The 12,979-nt window shown below is 31.8% G+C and overlaps 2 protein-coding genes across 2 annotated transcripts; both read right to left on the minus strand.

Moving 5' to 3' along the window:
* Positions 1-1,505: 1,505 nt before the first annotated feature.
* Positions 1,506-3,050, minus strand: LOC17886961 (probable E3 ubiquitin-protein ligase ARI10). Its single transcript, XM_006292437.2, has 4 exons — positions 2,742-3,050; positions 1,935-2,665; positions 1,716-1,836; positions 1,506-1,592 (listed from the first exon to the last, which is right to left on the minus strand). The coding sequence occupies exons 1-4, from the start codon at positions 3,048-3,050 to the stop codon at positions 1,506-1,508; spliced, it is 1,248 nt and encodes a 415-aa protein (XP_006292499.2).
* A 2,181-nt stretch (positions 3,051-5,231) lies between these two features.
* On the minus strand, positions 5,232-7,668 carry LOC17885757 (non-specific lipid transfer protein GPI-anchored 2). The gene is made up of 3 exons (XM_006292748.2): positions 7,247-7,668; positions 6,239-6,319; positions 5,232-5,541 (listed from the first exon to the last, which is right to left on the minus strand). Exons 1-3 carry the CDS (start codon positions 7,617-7,619, stop codon positions 5,402-5,404), a joined length of 594 nt encoding a protein of 197 aa, XP_006292810.1. The 5' UTR covers positions 7,620-7,668; the 3' UTR covers positions 5,232-5,401.
* Between the last annotated feature and the right edge of the window lie 5,311 nt (positions 7,669-12,979).

A 12,979-nucleotide genomic window follows, 5' to 3' on the forward strand; every position in this document is an offset into this window, starting at 1 on the left:
TAGAAAAATCTTTGAAATATTAAAACAGAGTAATTAAAACAGAACTTACAATGTGTAAACAAACAAGGAGGGGAGCAAAACAATATGCTGCAATCATATTAGTCACACTACATGACATAGAGAGATTGTTACAAGGAATCTGATATGTTTATTCATTACTTGGAAAGAGTTATTATAACAATAGTGTTAAAGATTTGCTTTCTATCCTTTGCTGATGAGATTGTGGAATTATGCGATTGAGCTTCGGATTCCTGCTTAAGTTTCTGATAGTGAAAACCAATTTAGTATCTTACAAAAGAACTTAGATTGTAGTAAAGGAGAAAAGTGTTAAGAAAACAAGAAGCTCACATGAGTGTTAACAACTTCATATCAGCAATAAACCATACCAAATACTAATAAAGTTGATTTGATGTTTAAGTCTATTCACTTGCCATCAAGTTCCTAAAGTTTAAAGAATCCAAAACAGTTACAACTGAAAAAACAATCCTGAAGATATGAAACTACTTTGATTAACAAACAAAAACATACAAGGATAGTGAATCTGAAGGGCAGGACCCTATTCTCGAACCCTCTACCGAGCTTAAACCAGCTCGCATTTCATTTTGATTTGACGGGGGCCAAAGAAATGTGATCTCCATTAGCTGTCAACAGTCTTTCTTTGGAATTCTACTTAACGGGTTGATCCTCTAGTCCCCTTTGATTTAGCAACTTATCCTAAGGTCTTCTCTCCTTTCTGATTAGTGGTGGTGGTGGCTCAGAATCTGGATAACTACAATTTTAAACCTTTCCAACGAAAAAACTAGCGGAGCACAGCTTCTCTTTTGAAAAATGATCGTCAGCTAAACAAAATATAGGCCAACACATGGGCATACATGCAAACAATATGAAATATTGTCATCACATAAGGACATGCATAAACAAACATGAGTTATGTGTAAAATACCATAACTAACTAAATAAAATAAAATAAAATTTAAAAAAAAAAAAAAAATACCATAACCATCTAGTATCTATTTCCGATGTTTTCTTTGCCATAATCCGGCGTTGACCGATGTTGACAAAAGATTGTTAAATTGTTTTGTAAAATTATGTAGTAGTTTATTAATTTCAGTTATTTTTCAAAATACCTATATTAATGTTGGTCAACACCGGATTCTGGTAAAGAAAGCACCGAAAATAAACGGTTATGATGTTTGTATACATAACTCATGTATACATAACTAATCGCTTCTTTGGCACTACCAGTTCCATTAAACTCGAGCTGTAGACGTTGTTCTTGCGAAGACCATGTGAAGGGATTCTTTAAGGTTCGAGGTCATTGTGCTTGTGTTGTTTGTGGACCTCGATCTCGATGACTTGTCTCGGACTTGTGTCCGAGAAGATTGCTCTACATTGTGATCAGGTGTTAGTTCGGCCACAACACAGTAACGATTCTGACTTTTATATCTTTATATCCAAAAGGCTCGTATCTCGTCTTTGATTCATTAACGAATGTGAGATTTTGTCTATTGCTTCTGAAACCTCAGCTCAATTTTCTTATTCCCATTTAAACATTTTGTAAATAGTAACCATGCTAATAGTATATCCATCCCCTATCACAATTATAGTTCAAATACCAATCACATCTACAAAACCAGTTATTTTATTTTTTATCGATGTACATAATGCACAATGAGAAAAATAATTATACTGGCAATTACAAGGAAAACAATTACAATGATACTAACAACTATTACACCTATGCAATGTAAGTTTGCATCCATCTCTTCTTTATGACAGCAACCTTTCTCCTTTGTCCATTCAGCTCCACATGTGTAACAAAACGAGTATCCACATCTATACATATCAAACCATATTACAAAAAACATAATCAGATTTCGAAAATTATTATATGTATATATTAGTTAAAGTGATTTAGGATATGGTGGTGAAACCTGCAAGTTACATGGATGCATCCTTCCGAACGTTCGATCATGTGTTTGCACTTTTCACATTGACGCCACATCAATCTATTTGCTAGAAGATTTAGTTTTCTATCTTCTGTTGTAAGATTCGTACCCATTAATCTCTTGTAATCGTTGCATGACATGTTATCGTGCCACGGGACTTTGCAGTTGATGCAAAAAGGTATAGTACATTTGACACAACAACACCAACCTTGAATGGTATATTTAGAAAGCTCGGTTTTCGACATTAAACTCGAGCAGTTAGTGTTCGGACAGTAAACTCTATCCGCCATAGGGATTGATTCCTCTTTGATCCTTTCTTCCCACATCTCTTGTAGTCTTGGTGTGATCAAAAGACTTGCACAACTACTAAGAGTTAGCGTAGACTCGCATTGATAATAAGGACATCGCGGTACACCTCCTTGGAGTAGCTTAACTTCTATATATCGTTTCACACATTCCTTGCAGAACCGATGACCGCATAAAAGACTTGAAATTAATATATCCTCAGCTTTGAAATTATTATTGAGACAGATGCTGCAAGTCATAGACGACATACGTATGGTGATTTCAGAATCTATTGCTTCCATTGCAAGTTTAGTAACAAAACTGGCTTGGTGATTCTGGTCAGTCACCAAAACAGGTATGGTAGATGTAAGTTGTTGTCTGATGCGTTGCACATCATCCATTAACAAGGCTGGTGCAGATCTTCCCATGACCTATATGTATTAAAAACAAGAATCAAATAATGTAATTTAATCATCAGTGTAACTTATCAGCCAAGGAAACACTTACCAATTCGAAAATTTCATCATGATTACAACAGATTGAGAGATGAGTTATTCCCATACTCACGGCTCGGGTTAAACCGAGCTTCAATGCCATAAGCTCAGCCTCCAAATCTGTAATGACGTCCGAGCCATGAAGAGGTCCCTTCATCTGAAACAAGAGATTCTCGTCTTGGTCCAAAATCGCTATAGCAAATCCCGCCAATAACTCTGCGGTTTCGGCTTTGCTTACCAAACCCTTGAAGTAAAGCATGTACATGTCGGACGGTGAGGGTTTTAGGTCATGTGCTCGGACTAGAGTGCCTTCTTCCTTCATAGCTTTGTTATGAATTGTCTGTGTGAAGATTCTTCAATATATATATATATCTATAATTATTTATACCCTAGTGAAAACCTAAACAAAAGAAAAAAGAGAAAACCTTTGTAAAGAATTGACCCTACATTAAAAATAGAGAAAGTATATATTCAGATACAAATATATTTATTTTTATTTTATTTATTTTTTAGGTAATATAGATAATTATTATGGCTACTATCTATAATGGTGGGCGTTGAAGAAGATACAAAACCTTTAGCACCAATTACACGTAAAAGGAGATTAAAATTAAGATTCTTTAAAAATTTTGGATTCTTTTGGATGCAACATGAGAAGGCAAAAACCAAAAGTTTTTGATGTAGTGAGAATGGTTAGAGACTAGGTCTAACAAGGATGCAAATTCAAGAAAAAAAAAAAAGAATAATATATATATCTGACCAAAAAAATGTATTTTTGCCTATGTTTATAAAAGATTTATAATTATTAATTTATGATATTCATAAGACTTTTAGATTTATGATGTATTTTTGGAAATCTTATTGCTAAAGTTTTATAGATTTAGGTCTAGGTTTAAAATCCCTCTTCTCTTCTCTGATCTGCTAGCTTTCTCTATTTTTTTTCTTGTTGGCTTTGAGAGTTATATAGCCTATGCTAATTTCTCTACTCTTGTCATATAGTTCTTCTATTCAGTTCAGGCCATGGAATCTTCTTTATGCTCCCTTGGCACTACCTTCTTGGCTGGTACCATCATCAATGGATACCGTTTTGCCTCTGCATCTTCACATAATAAGTCTCTTCTTATGATCAGATTTACACATTATACGGCAAGAACAAGAAGGGCAAAGGCATGATGTGTTTTTTCCATGTCGTCCAAGAAAGATGATAATTCCAATTACAATGATAGTTGTAATTATGATGATTTCGGTATGAATATGGATCTTTCCTTTTTTTTTTTTTTCTTTTTTGACATCAAAAGCACCATACTTTATTAAACCTGTTCGAATAGGTTAGCCTCGTAAGGCAGCCACTCCGGAACCAACGAACTTACATGGGAAAACTTATAACCTCGTACTCTAGCACCTTTTGCAAGGGCATCAGCACGGACATTCTTACTACGGGGATACAAAGAATGGAAAAATCCACAAAAGATGCTTGAAGACTTTTAAAATGTTCTAATTCAGTTGCAAATAGTGGCGAATCTTCTTCCTCATCAGTCACCTTTAGCAATGTTGAGCAGTCCATTTCAAACCTGATGGAGGTATGTCCAAGTGAGAGAATTGTTTCCATTGCCCAAAGCAAAGCTGTGAGTTCCGCCTGAAGGAGAGATAGTAAACAAGTAGTACATTTCGATCCTAGCAATCTCGTGTTCCTTGCATCCAAGGCAAAACCCAAACCCGAGAAACTATCCTCGCTCAGCCATGAAGCGTCCAATTGACAACGACCGGATTCAATCACCTGGTTCTGTTGGGGCTGTTCCGGCAAAGGCTCAAAGTCTGTTTCCACCACTTCCTCTAGCGTTTGTGCTAACCTCCAACTAATGGCTTCTGCATCTGCTATTTGTGCTTGGAGATATATCCTTTCCTTCGAAAACCTTTTCATTTCTTGCTTTCCATATGTACCATAGGATCCAAGGGAACTTCTCAATTTGATCTTTAGGAACTCCCAGATGCTTCGCTCTCCAGAACAAATAGTCGAAATTGCTGTATAAAGAATTACTCGGGAATATCCCCGGACCACAGGGTATTGATGATACAGCCCACACTTGGGTTGCGGGTGGACATTCAAACAGGAGATGATTAATAGATTCATCATCAAAGCCGCAACGGCCACAACATTCTAACATTTCCGACGGTGAGAATTAATCGCCTCTACTCGCTCTATTGTAATGGCATATTGTTCGATTCGACTCCTGATTTTGGTGAAATGACCCTTAAACTCAGCTTTTGTTTCATGGTTCAAGCAAATCTTTCTTATAAATTGCGTTTTTTTTGTAGATATATCAGAAGAATCAGAGGTCAGTGGTTCCGACAAAGAAGACAGCTCATGGATTTCCTGGTTCTGTAACCTTCGTGAGAACAAATTCTTATGTGAAGTGGATGATGATTACATCCTAGATGACTGCAACTTGTTTGGACTCAGCCATCAAGTTCCTTACTATGACTATGCTCTCGATTTAGTTAGTTATAGAAAACACGAATCTTTATTCAATATGATGAATGAAGAATAATCTAATCCGTGAATACACAAAGTAAAAAGATCCAAGAACATCATAACGTACAAAAGAAACAATACTCTCTTAAGAAAATACAATACGAAATAATAGTGTTGTTAATGGTAGGAAGATAATGAAATTAGCAATAGGTGTGAAACGCATAAGCTAATGGGAAAATTATAAGGTTGAGAAAAAGAGAATAAGTTGCAATGCTTGGTGCATTGCTTATTCGCGGAGCCGAAGGACCCGACGCTAATCCACTTGGTGATTCTGCTGTACCTATCCGAAATTTAACCAGTTTCGATTAGTTAATAGACAAAGTACCGAACCGAACCAAACCAAAATAAATAAATCCGAAAAAATTTCAAACCGAACTGAATTAAACCAAGATAAATATATCCGAAAATATATAAATAGAATCAAACCAAATTTTTTGACCAAAAAAAAAACAAACCAAAGCAAGCCAAATTAAACAAATTCCAAAAATTTGGAATAGAACTAAAGCGATTCTAAACCGAATGAAACCAAAATAAATAAATCAGAAAATTTTGAACGAACCATACCAAGCCAAACCCAATCAAACCAAATAAATAAATCCGAAAATTTTAGGTGGAACCAAACCAAAGCAAGCACTAGTAAACAAATTCAAAAAAATTTGAACAAAACTAAACCGAATGAAACCAAAATAAATAAATCAGAAAAAATTGAACGAACCATACCAAGCCGAACCCATTCAAACCAAATAAGTAAATCTGAAAATTTTAGGTGGAACCGAACCAAAGCAAGCACTAATAAACAAATCCAAAAAAATCGAATGAAACTAAACCGAATCGAACCCAAACAAACCAAAATAAACTAAACATAGCCCGATAGCCGAATCGAAGCAAGTTAAAATAAACAAAATCCGGAATAAACCAAACCAAACCAAACCACAATACAATCTAAAAGCAAAATGAAGAGTAAGATCATTGTTTACCTGACATTGGACCTGGAGCAGAGGAGGGGGAGGCTCCCTCGTTGCCCATAGCTACAGGTGCTCCAACAGGAACTCCAAATACTGTTAACAGCAGAAAATTATTAATTAGAACTACTCAAATCATTTCTTCTGAGACACGCAACAATAGTTAATTAATAACGTTGCAAGAATCTGAGCTCATAGTAGATGATTTATAAATTCTTAATTTAGTAACTTTAACATCAAGAAAGGGAAATAAAATAAGAGACAGATAGAAGAAAAACATGTGATACTTTTCCGACAACCGACAAAAGTAGTAAATATGCGAGTAGTTGTAGTTGAGTAGTAAAGTTAGATGACTCGCCCAACCAAAAAAAAAAAAAATCACATTTTTTATTAATTTTTAATTTTCATAAAATTCAACTATTTTTTAAAAAATAAATTCAAACATTAGTAAGACAATGAAAAAATATATATATAAATTTTAAAACTAGTAATATATATATATATATATATAATAAATTTTAATTCATTCTAAAGACCTTTTTGTTGGTATGAATGAGTTATCACATATAGAATTCATTTTTTTTTTCATTTCTCACTTTTTGTAATTTAGGTATCCATATTATTTAATTTTCTAGAATTCCAAAAATGAAAAGCTAATTATTGATTTATATGAACCTAAAATCGCATATCAATTAACATATACAATGCACCTTTTATCTTCATACTTTTGGAAATAATAGTAAATAAAATGACATAACATAAACATATAAATAAACTAAGCTTAACCATTAAAAAAATCTTTAAAAATTTGTCAATTTTTTCCTTCAAATTCTATCTCTCCTAGTAGATTAAGCATATAAACTACCTTCTTAATTTCAAAGTTTATAAATTGAAGTTATTTATCCTTTTTCCTGTCTAAAATATGCATTAGTAGATAGTCTTAACTCTTACATAGTCTTAGTTACAAGTATATGTGCATGCAAGAGTATTAAGTAGAATAAAAAGTAGAGATCATATACGTACAAGAACAAAGTGAAGGATCAGGAGTAACAACACCACAAACTCCAGGAAGCTTAAGAGCCTTTGCCTTATCAATCTTCACTCCTAACTGAGCTGCAATGTCTCCAGAGAGAAGGTAACATAAGCATTGTGGCGAGCTCTCCACAAGCCCCGCTAGTGCAGGACAACAAGTCTTGTCTGGCTTAGCCGCACCTCCACCTTCTCCGACCGTAACGTATGAGAGACATCCCGTCATGTTCATTAGGTTAGTCATGCAGTCTGGTGCTGCTCCTGATGGTCCTGACGTTGGAGACATATCCATCATTTGTGCTGACACATGTCCTGTTAGTGATGCAGCGATGAGAACAACAATGGTGATTACTACAACGTTCGACATTGCTTTGTTGTTGAGTTGAGTTGAGAGAAGAAGAAACTAAAGAATTGTGAATATCAAAATCTTGTGATGCGAAAACAAAGCTATATTAAAGGACTTTGTTAGTTGCCATTAATGCGTGTTTATAACTACCACCTACTCTTTCTTATTTTTATTTTTCTATTTTAATATGAGAATATACACAAAATATAGTTTCTTTAATTAAATTCCATTATTCTATCAAATGCTTATTAATTTGTTGTGGTGTATAAAATATTAAAATGAGTAGTGGTGGTGGCCAAATCAAATCCGTCAAAGAAATCATGTGTTGAAAAAAAATGTACTCATTTAATTACAAAATATAAAACGTTTTAACTAAATATATGTATATTAAGAAATATCTAATTTTATAAATTTCAACAAACCAAGAAATATTGTATTAATCCATAATTTGCATGAAAATTTGAAAACATCACATAATTAAATAAAGGGGGAATTTCAAAAATACCTCTTTTCAAATACCACTTTTTAAATACCCCTATTTCAAATTTTATCAAAAAAACCACTAAACATTTTGAAATTTATTTAAATATGTGTGTAGACTTATAAATGTACACACAAATTACCTTTATAAATGTATAAAAGTTTATATATCTTTCATAAATAGCGTATATATAACATATAAATAACTTTTAAAAACTTTATAAACCCTTTTAAAAACTTTATAAATCCTTTTAAAAACCATTTAAAAACCTTATAAAACTTGTAAAAACGATTTAAAACCTTTTAAAACATTAAAAAATATTTGTATCGAGTCTACAAGTAGTAGTTCTTATATAGAAGTACCTTATAAACCATATAAAATTTTATAACTTTTCATATTTAAACATGGATATTTTTGAAAATAGATAGATAAAGGGGGTATTTTTGAAAAGGGGTATTTATCAACAATTCTTTTAAATTCATATTAAAAAAATATTTTCTCTAAAACATCTTATATTAAAAAACAAAAAGAGGATAAGTTTTTTGGCTTTTATTTTACAAAAAAAAAAGTATATTGGTATCCAATCTAGATTTAAGTAATATTCTTTGCTTAACATTTTCTATTTTGTTTAAAAGACAAACTTAAAATTTATTATTTTTGAGAAATTTGGAAGTTGAAATTTTCAATCTTTCATATGTGTTATACCGACCTTAGTGTGTGTATTAGTTGACTCTTGAATAGTAGACAGTTGATTCGTCGAAAAGCATTAGAACGCATTAAAGAGAGACCACATGCGAATATGAAAAGAAGACAAATATGAAATATAATACTACATTTTTTTTTTGTCAAAGTATTACTACATTTTTGCATAAATAATAAAGTTATAAATGTGACAATATGAAGAAAATAAAAAAAACTTTAGGTATAGATTGAAATTAATGAAGGCACCATTGGCTTACCGAATTAGATAAGCAACAACCACATGGCTGTCTTCATAACTTCCAGCTGTTTTTGGTGATCTTCACGTTGTTATTCTTTGTTTGTGGTTCTCAAATAACGACTCTTTATTACTTAGTAGACACACAAAATGAACGAGAGTGAGTTAAAACCAAATCAAAATCATATATACTGTATATATTGTTTTGTTTATAGTTAATGTTGAATCAATATTACAAAACCAAATTGTTTTTCTTTCACCAACACATCTAACATATTTTTATTGTAAAATAAACTGACATTTTATTTACAAATTTTTAAATATAAAAAATTAATTAATATAGTTTTGGAAATGATCTATGTTCAAGAAAGCGGTAGACGGTATTTAGGCGGTTACCTACTAGTATCTAAAACATTTAATTGGAGCCTAGACGATTTTAGGCGGTTTAAGCGTTTACAATATAAAACATTATATATATATGATATTATAGATAAAAATGATGTAAAATTAGATGTTAGAGAAATAAAAATAATAAATCATAAACAATATGAAAGAAAAATATTTATTTAATTTCTATCAATAACATATGAACATATATAATTATATATGGATAGAAAAAGTAAAATTTAATTATATTTAACAAAAAAATTAAAAAAATATAAATTATGTAATTTTAGGCGGTACAAGCGGTCGTTTAGGCATTGGCCGAACGCCTAGCGCCTAAACCGCTTTTTAGAACACTGAAGATGACACATGAATTTTTATGTTCTTAAAACCATATATCTACAAATATGCCAGGCTTCTGGTATTCTCCGTTGAAGTTAATTTATTATCCTAATTTCCAATAAATATATTTAAAAAGCAACATGTTGACTACTAAACAAGAAAAAGGAAAAGTCGATTTAATGGATATTTAATTGTTCACAAGTGAAAAAATCAAATATAAATGGAATAAATTCATAAAACATGACTGTAATCGTGACCACTGACAAAGGTCGAAAGATGTTTGTAAAATCTTTACCACATTAAGGCCACTAAATGTTCTCATGTTTCTTTTTTTTGTTCAGTCGCCAAATAAAAATTCAGTGCTTCTACTTAGACAACGCCAAGGATCATTTTGGCTGTTATTTAGAGGAATCACGATAAACTGAAAATAGATATTGATTGAGTTGCCATATTCCTTTAATTTGGAGCAAATCAAATACTCACTAAATTTTTTAAATGATAAAAAAAACGAAAAAATACTAAAATAATTTTTAAAGAAAAATATTTTTTGGAACGAAAAAACTCTTTAACTATCTGTAAAGATTAAATAATCACGTTGCAGTCAGATTGTATTAACATAAACATAAACAGACATATCGACTAAAAATGTAAATACAAAGTTTTTATTTATTGAAAGGAACAACACAACAATTTGACCATTATCTCAAATATTTACTTAAGTACTTTGCAGTATCAGCCGAAACTAGTGAGAACTTCATAACTGAACAAGTCTCGGTGTTGACCAGACCAGCCAGTTCAACCATCTACCAAACTAAACCAGATTAATAAGAAGAATTTTAGCAAAAATGGAGTTATGATCAAGCGCAAGGCTTAAGATTGATTATGTATCAGAAAATCAACCCTGAGAAAACAAATGGTTCAATAGGAACCATAAACCAACTGACCAGACTAAATCGAAGATTGTCCAGAATGACCCATTTAGACAGATCTTCTTCACTTCCACCAAAATGAAGAAAACTTTTCTAGACCTATATTGAATATTCATCGACAAAATGATGATTTAAAATTGATCCATCAAGTCAGAATCAAATACGAACGAGCAAAGTCATCAAAGCAACACAACGTACCATACCGATCATGATGAATCCAAGTTGATCGACCAAGTGAAGACTTTCACCTAACAAAATTTAACAATTATTAGCCAGTCACATATTTTAAGAAGATTAATCGATCCAGAATTGAATACGAACGACCACAAATCAAGATGCTTCACAACCATACCAAGCGTATGGAACCACCAACCAAATTACACGGCAATTCAAGTTGGGATTTAAAATCCATCGACAATATGGGTTTTAGGAGGAACAAACGAGAAACATTCTTCCATCATCGAGGTAGTTTGAGAGATTCCCATGAGATCCGTCTCGGTCACTTTCATTAGCAAGCTAAACTGCAATTTGGAGAATCATCTCGTCCTATTTCATCTCCGATTTACTATTCACAAGAAAATCAACCATATCATGCTGAATGATCAAGCCAAATCACCCATGGTTAGATTTGGTTGAGGACTTACTCGTTTAGCCTTTTTCGAGGGCCATATGTTACCTAAGATGGAACTTTACATATTAGGTTCCTTGGAAACTTATGCTTGGAAACCTTGAGAACCTCTTTACCATTAGAGACTATACTAGATGCCTCACCATGCATCAGCATCCAGAGGATTAGGCGAGTCCACTTGCACCTCTACTTTCCTTTTTTAAACGCATTCACACTAACATCATTTAAACTCCAACGGCTCTTTTTCTATCAAAGCTGCTGCGTTTTTAAAACTACACACGTCCCCGAGTGTACCAAGAAGCCGAACCTACCTTTTCAAACTCTCAAGGTACAAGCTACAAGACATTCCTTATTTACCCGATATTCTCGTAAAGTCACAAACGACTCTATTCTTTAAGATTTTTTTTCTTCTTGTTTTAGCTTCTTAGGACCGTTGTCTATGAGTCTATGAAAGCTCAGCTTTGTTTTTATGTAAGGGACTTGGGGTAGACTCTCCGAAGATGGAAAACATAAAAGAAGGTTCGTTCATTTGTAAAGTTGATTCATTTGCATAGTTCTGATTCATTTCTTGTTGTTGATTAGTGTTGGATTTTTGTTCTTTGTCCAGATCTGATTCATTTATCCATATAAAAAAAGTAAATAGGAAGTGGAGGAAGAGTGTTAATCGAAGGAAGATCATGATCTCCATCATGAAAGCTTTACCAGCGATATGTGTTATATTCTGGTTTAGGTGTTTTGTAATTTTGGTTTTGTAACATTGATTGGAACATTTGGTGTTTTTTGGGTTAGGTTTTTTATTTATTTTTTCATTGTAAAGGAAAAGAAATTGTATATTCTATTTAATTAAAATTATTATTATTAATGTAAAAGAATAAATAAATAAATTTTATTATTTATATTTTTTTGTAGGAAAATGGTTAGAGTTGCGTGGTAGGAAAATAACAGAAACATATTTACTACAGATATTTTAGTAAGAAAATTGCGAATAATTTCCTTTTATTTTTTCTACAAAATTTTCTACAGTTTATATTTCGTATGCTTTTAGTAGGTTATCTATATTAACATTTGTGAAATACTTTTTGGAAAGTAACCTTTTATTTTGTAATATTTGCATAATTAAACTCTTGCCAATTTGAATAAATAATAAAAATTTAAGGTAAATTTTGTAAGTAAATCATAATAAAATTGCAAAATCAATGTTTATTACATTTAACAAAATTTCCTAAAATCTCTCCCTAATAAATCAAATATTTCTCCAATATTATATGATCTTATTTGTTTTAAAAAATTATATTATTACATAAATCATATATATAATAAAAATATAATTTTTCGCATATGTTGCAATTTGATTTTTTTTAAATGGACGTATATTACTCAATCAATACAAAAAGTATGTACTAAAGTATTATTGAATAATTGTGTAGCACGGATCATGTGATGGAACGAGGTATAAAACTACATAATTATGATTATATATGTTTTTAAGAGTTGTCTACTATAGTAAAACTCACAAAATATTTTAATATGAAATTACACTATTTAAACAAAATATGTTATGCCAACATCATTTCATTATTTTGAATATTATACTTATTTAGTTAAGTTGATCAAATTACGATAATATAAAAACAAATTATCATGCAATATTCGATAGGCTAATTCATAGAATTAACAAAC

The sequence above is a fragment of the Capsella rubella genome, unplaced genomic scaffold (genome assembly GCF_000375325.1).
Source record: "Capsella rubella cultivar Monte Gargano unplaced genomic scaffold, Caprub1_0 scaffold_5, whole genome shotgun sequence".
Taxonomy (NCBI): Eukaryota; Viridiplantae; Streptophyta; class Magnoliopsida; order Brassicales; family Brassicaceae; genus Capsella; species Capsella rubella.

Bases quoted from the DNA above. Each gene is read 5' to 3' on its own strand.
- LOC17885757 (XM_006292748.2), bottom strand. From the start codon at position 7,619: ATGTCGAACGTTGTAGTAATCACCATTGTTGTTCTCATCGCTGCATCA. The intron at 6,320-7,246 runs GTACGTATATGA...TGCTGTTAACAG, and splicing joins TGATCCTTCACTTTGTTCTT to TATTTGGAGTTCCTGTTGGA. The intron at 5,542-6,238 runs GTAAACAATGAT...AATTTCGGATAG, and splicing joins TGCTCCAGGTCCAATGTCAG to GTACAGCAGAATCACCAAGT.
- LOC17886961 (XM_006292437.2), bottom strand. From the start codon at position 3,050: ATGAAGGAAGAAGGCACTCTAGTCCGAGCACATGACCTAAAACCCTCA. The intron at 2,666-2,741 runs GTAAGTGTTTCC...TAATACATATAG, and splicing joins ATGATGAAATTTTCGAATTG to GTCATGGGAAGATCTGCACC. The intron at 1,837-1,934 runs GTTTCACCACCA...TGATATGTATAG, and splicing joins TGCATCCATGTAACTTGCAG to ATGTGGATACTCGTTTTGTT.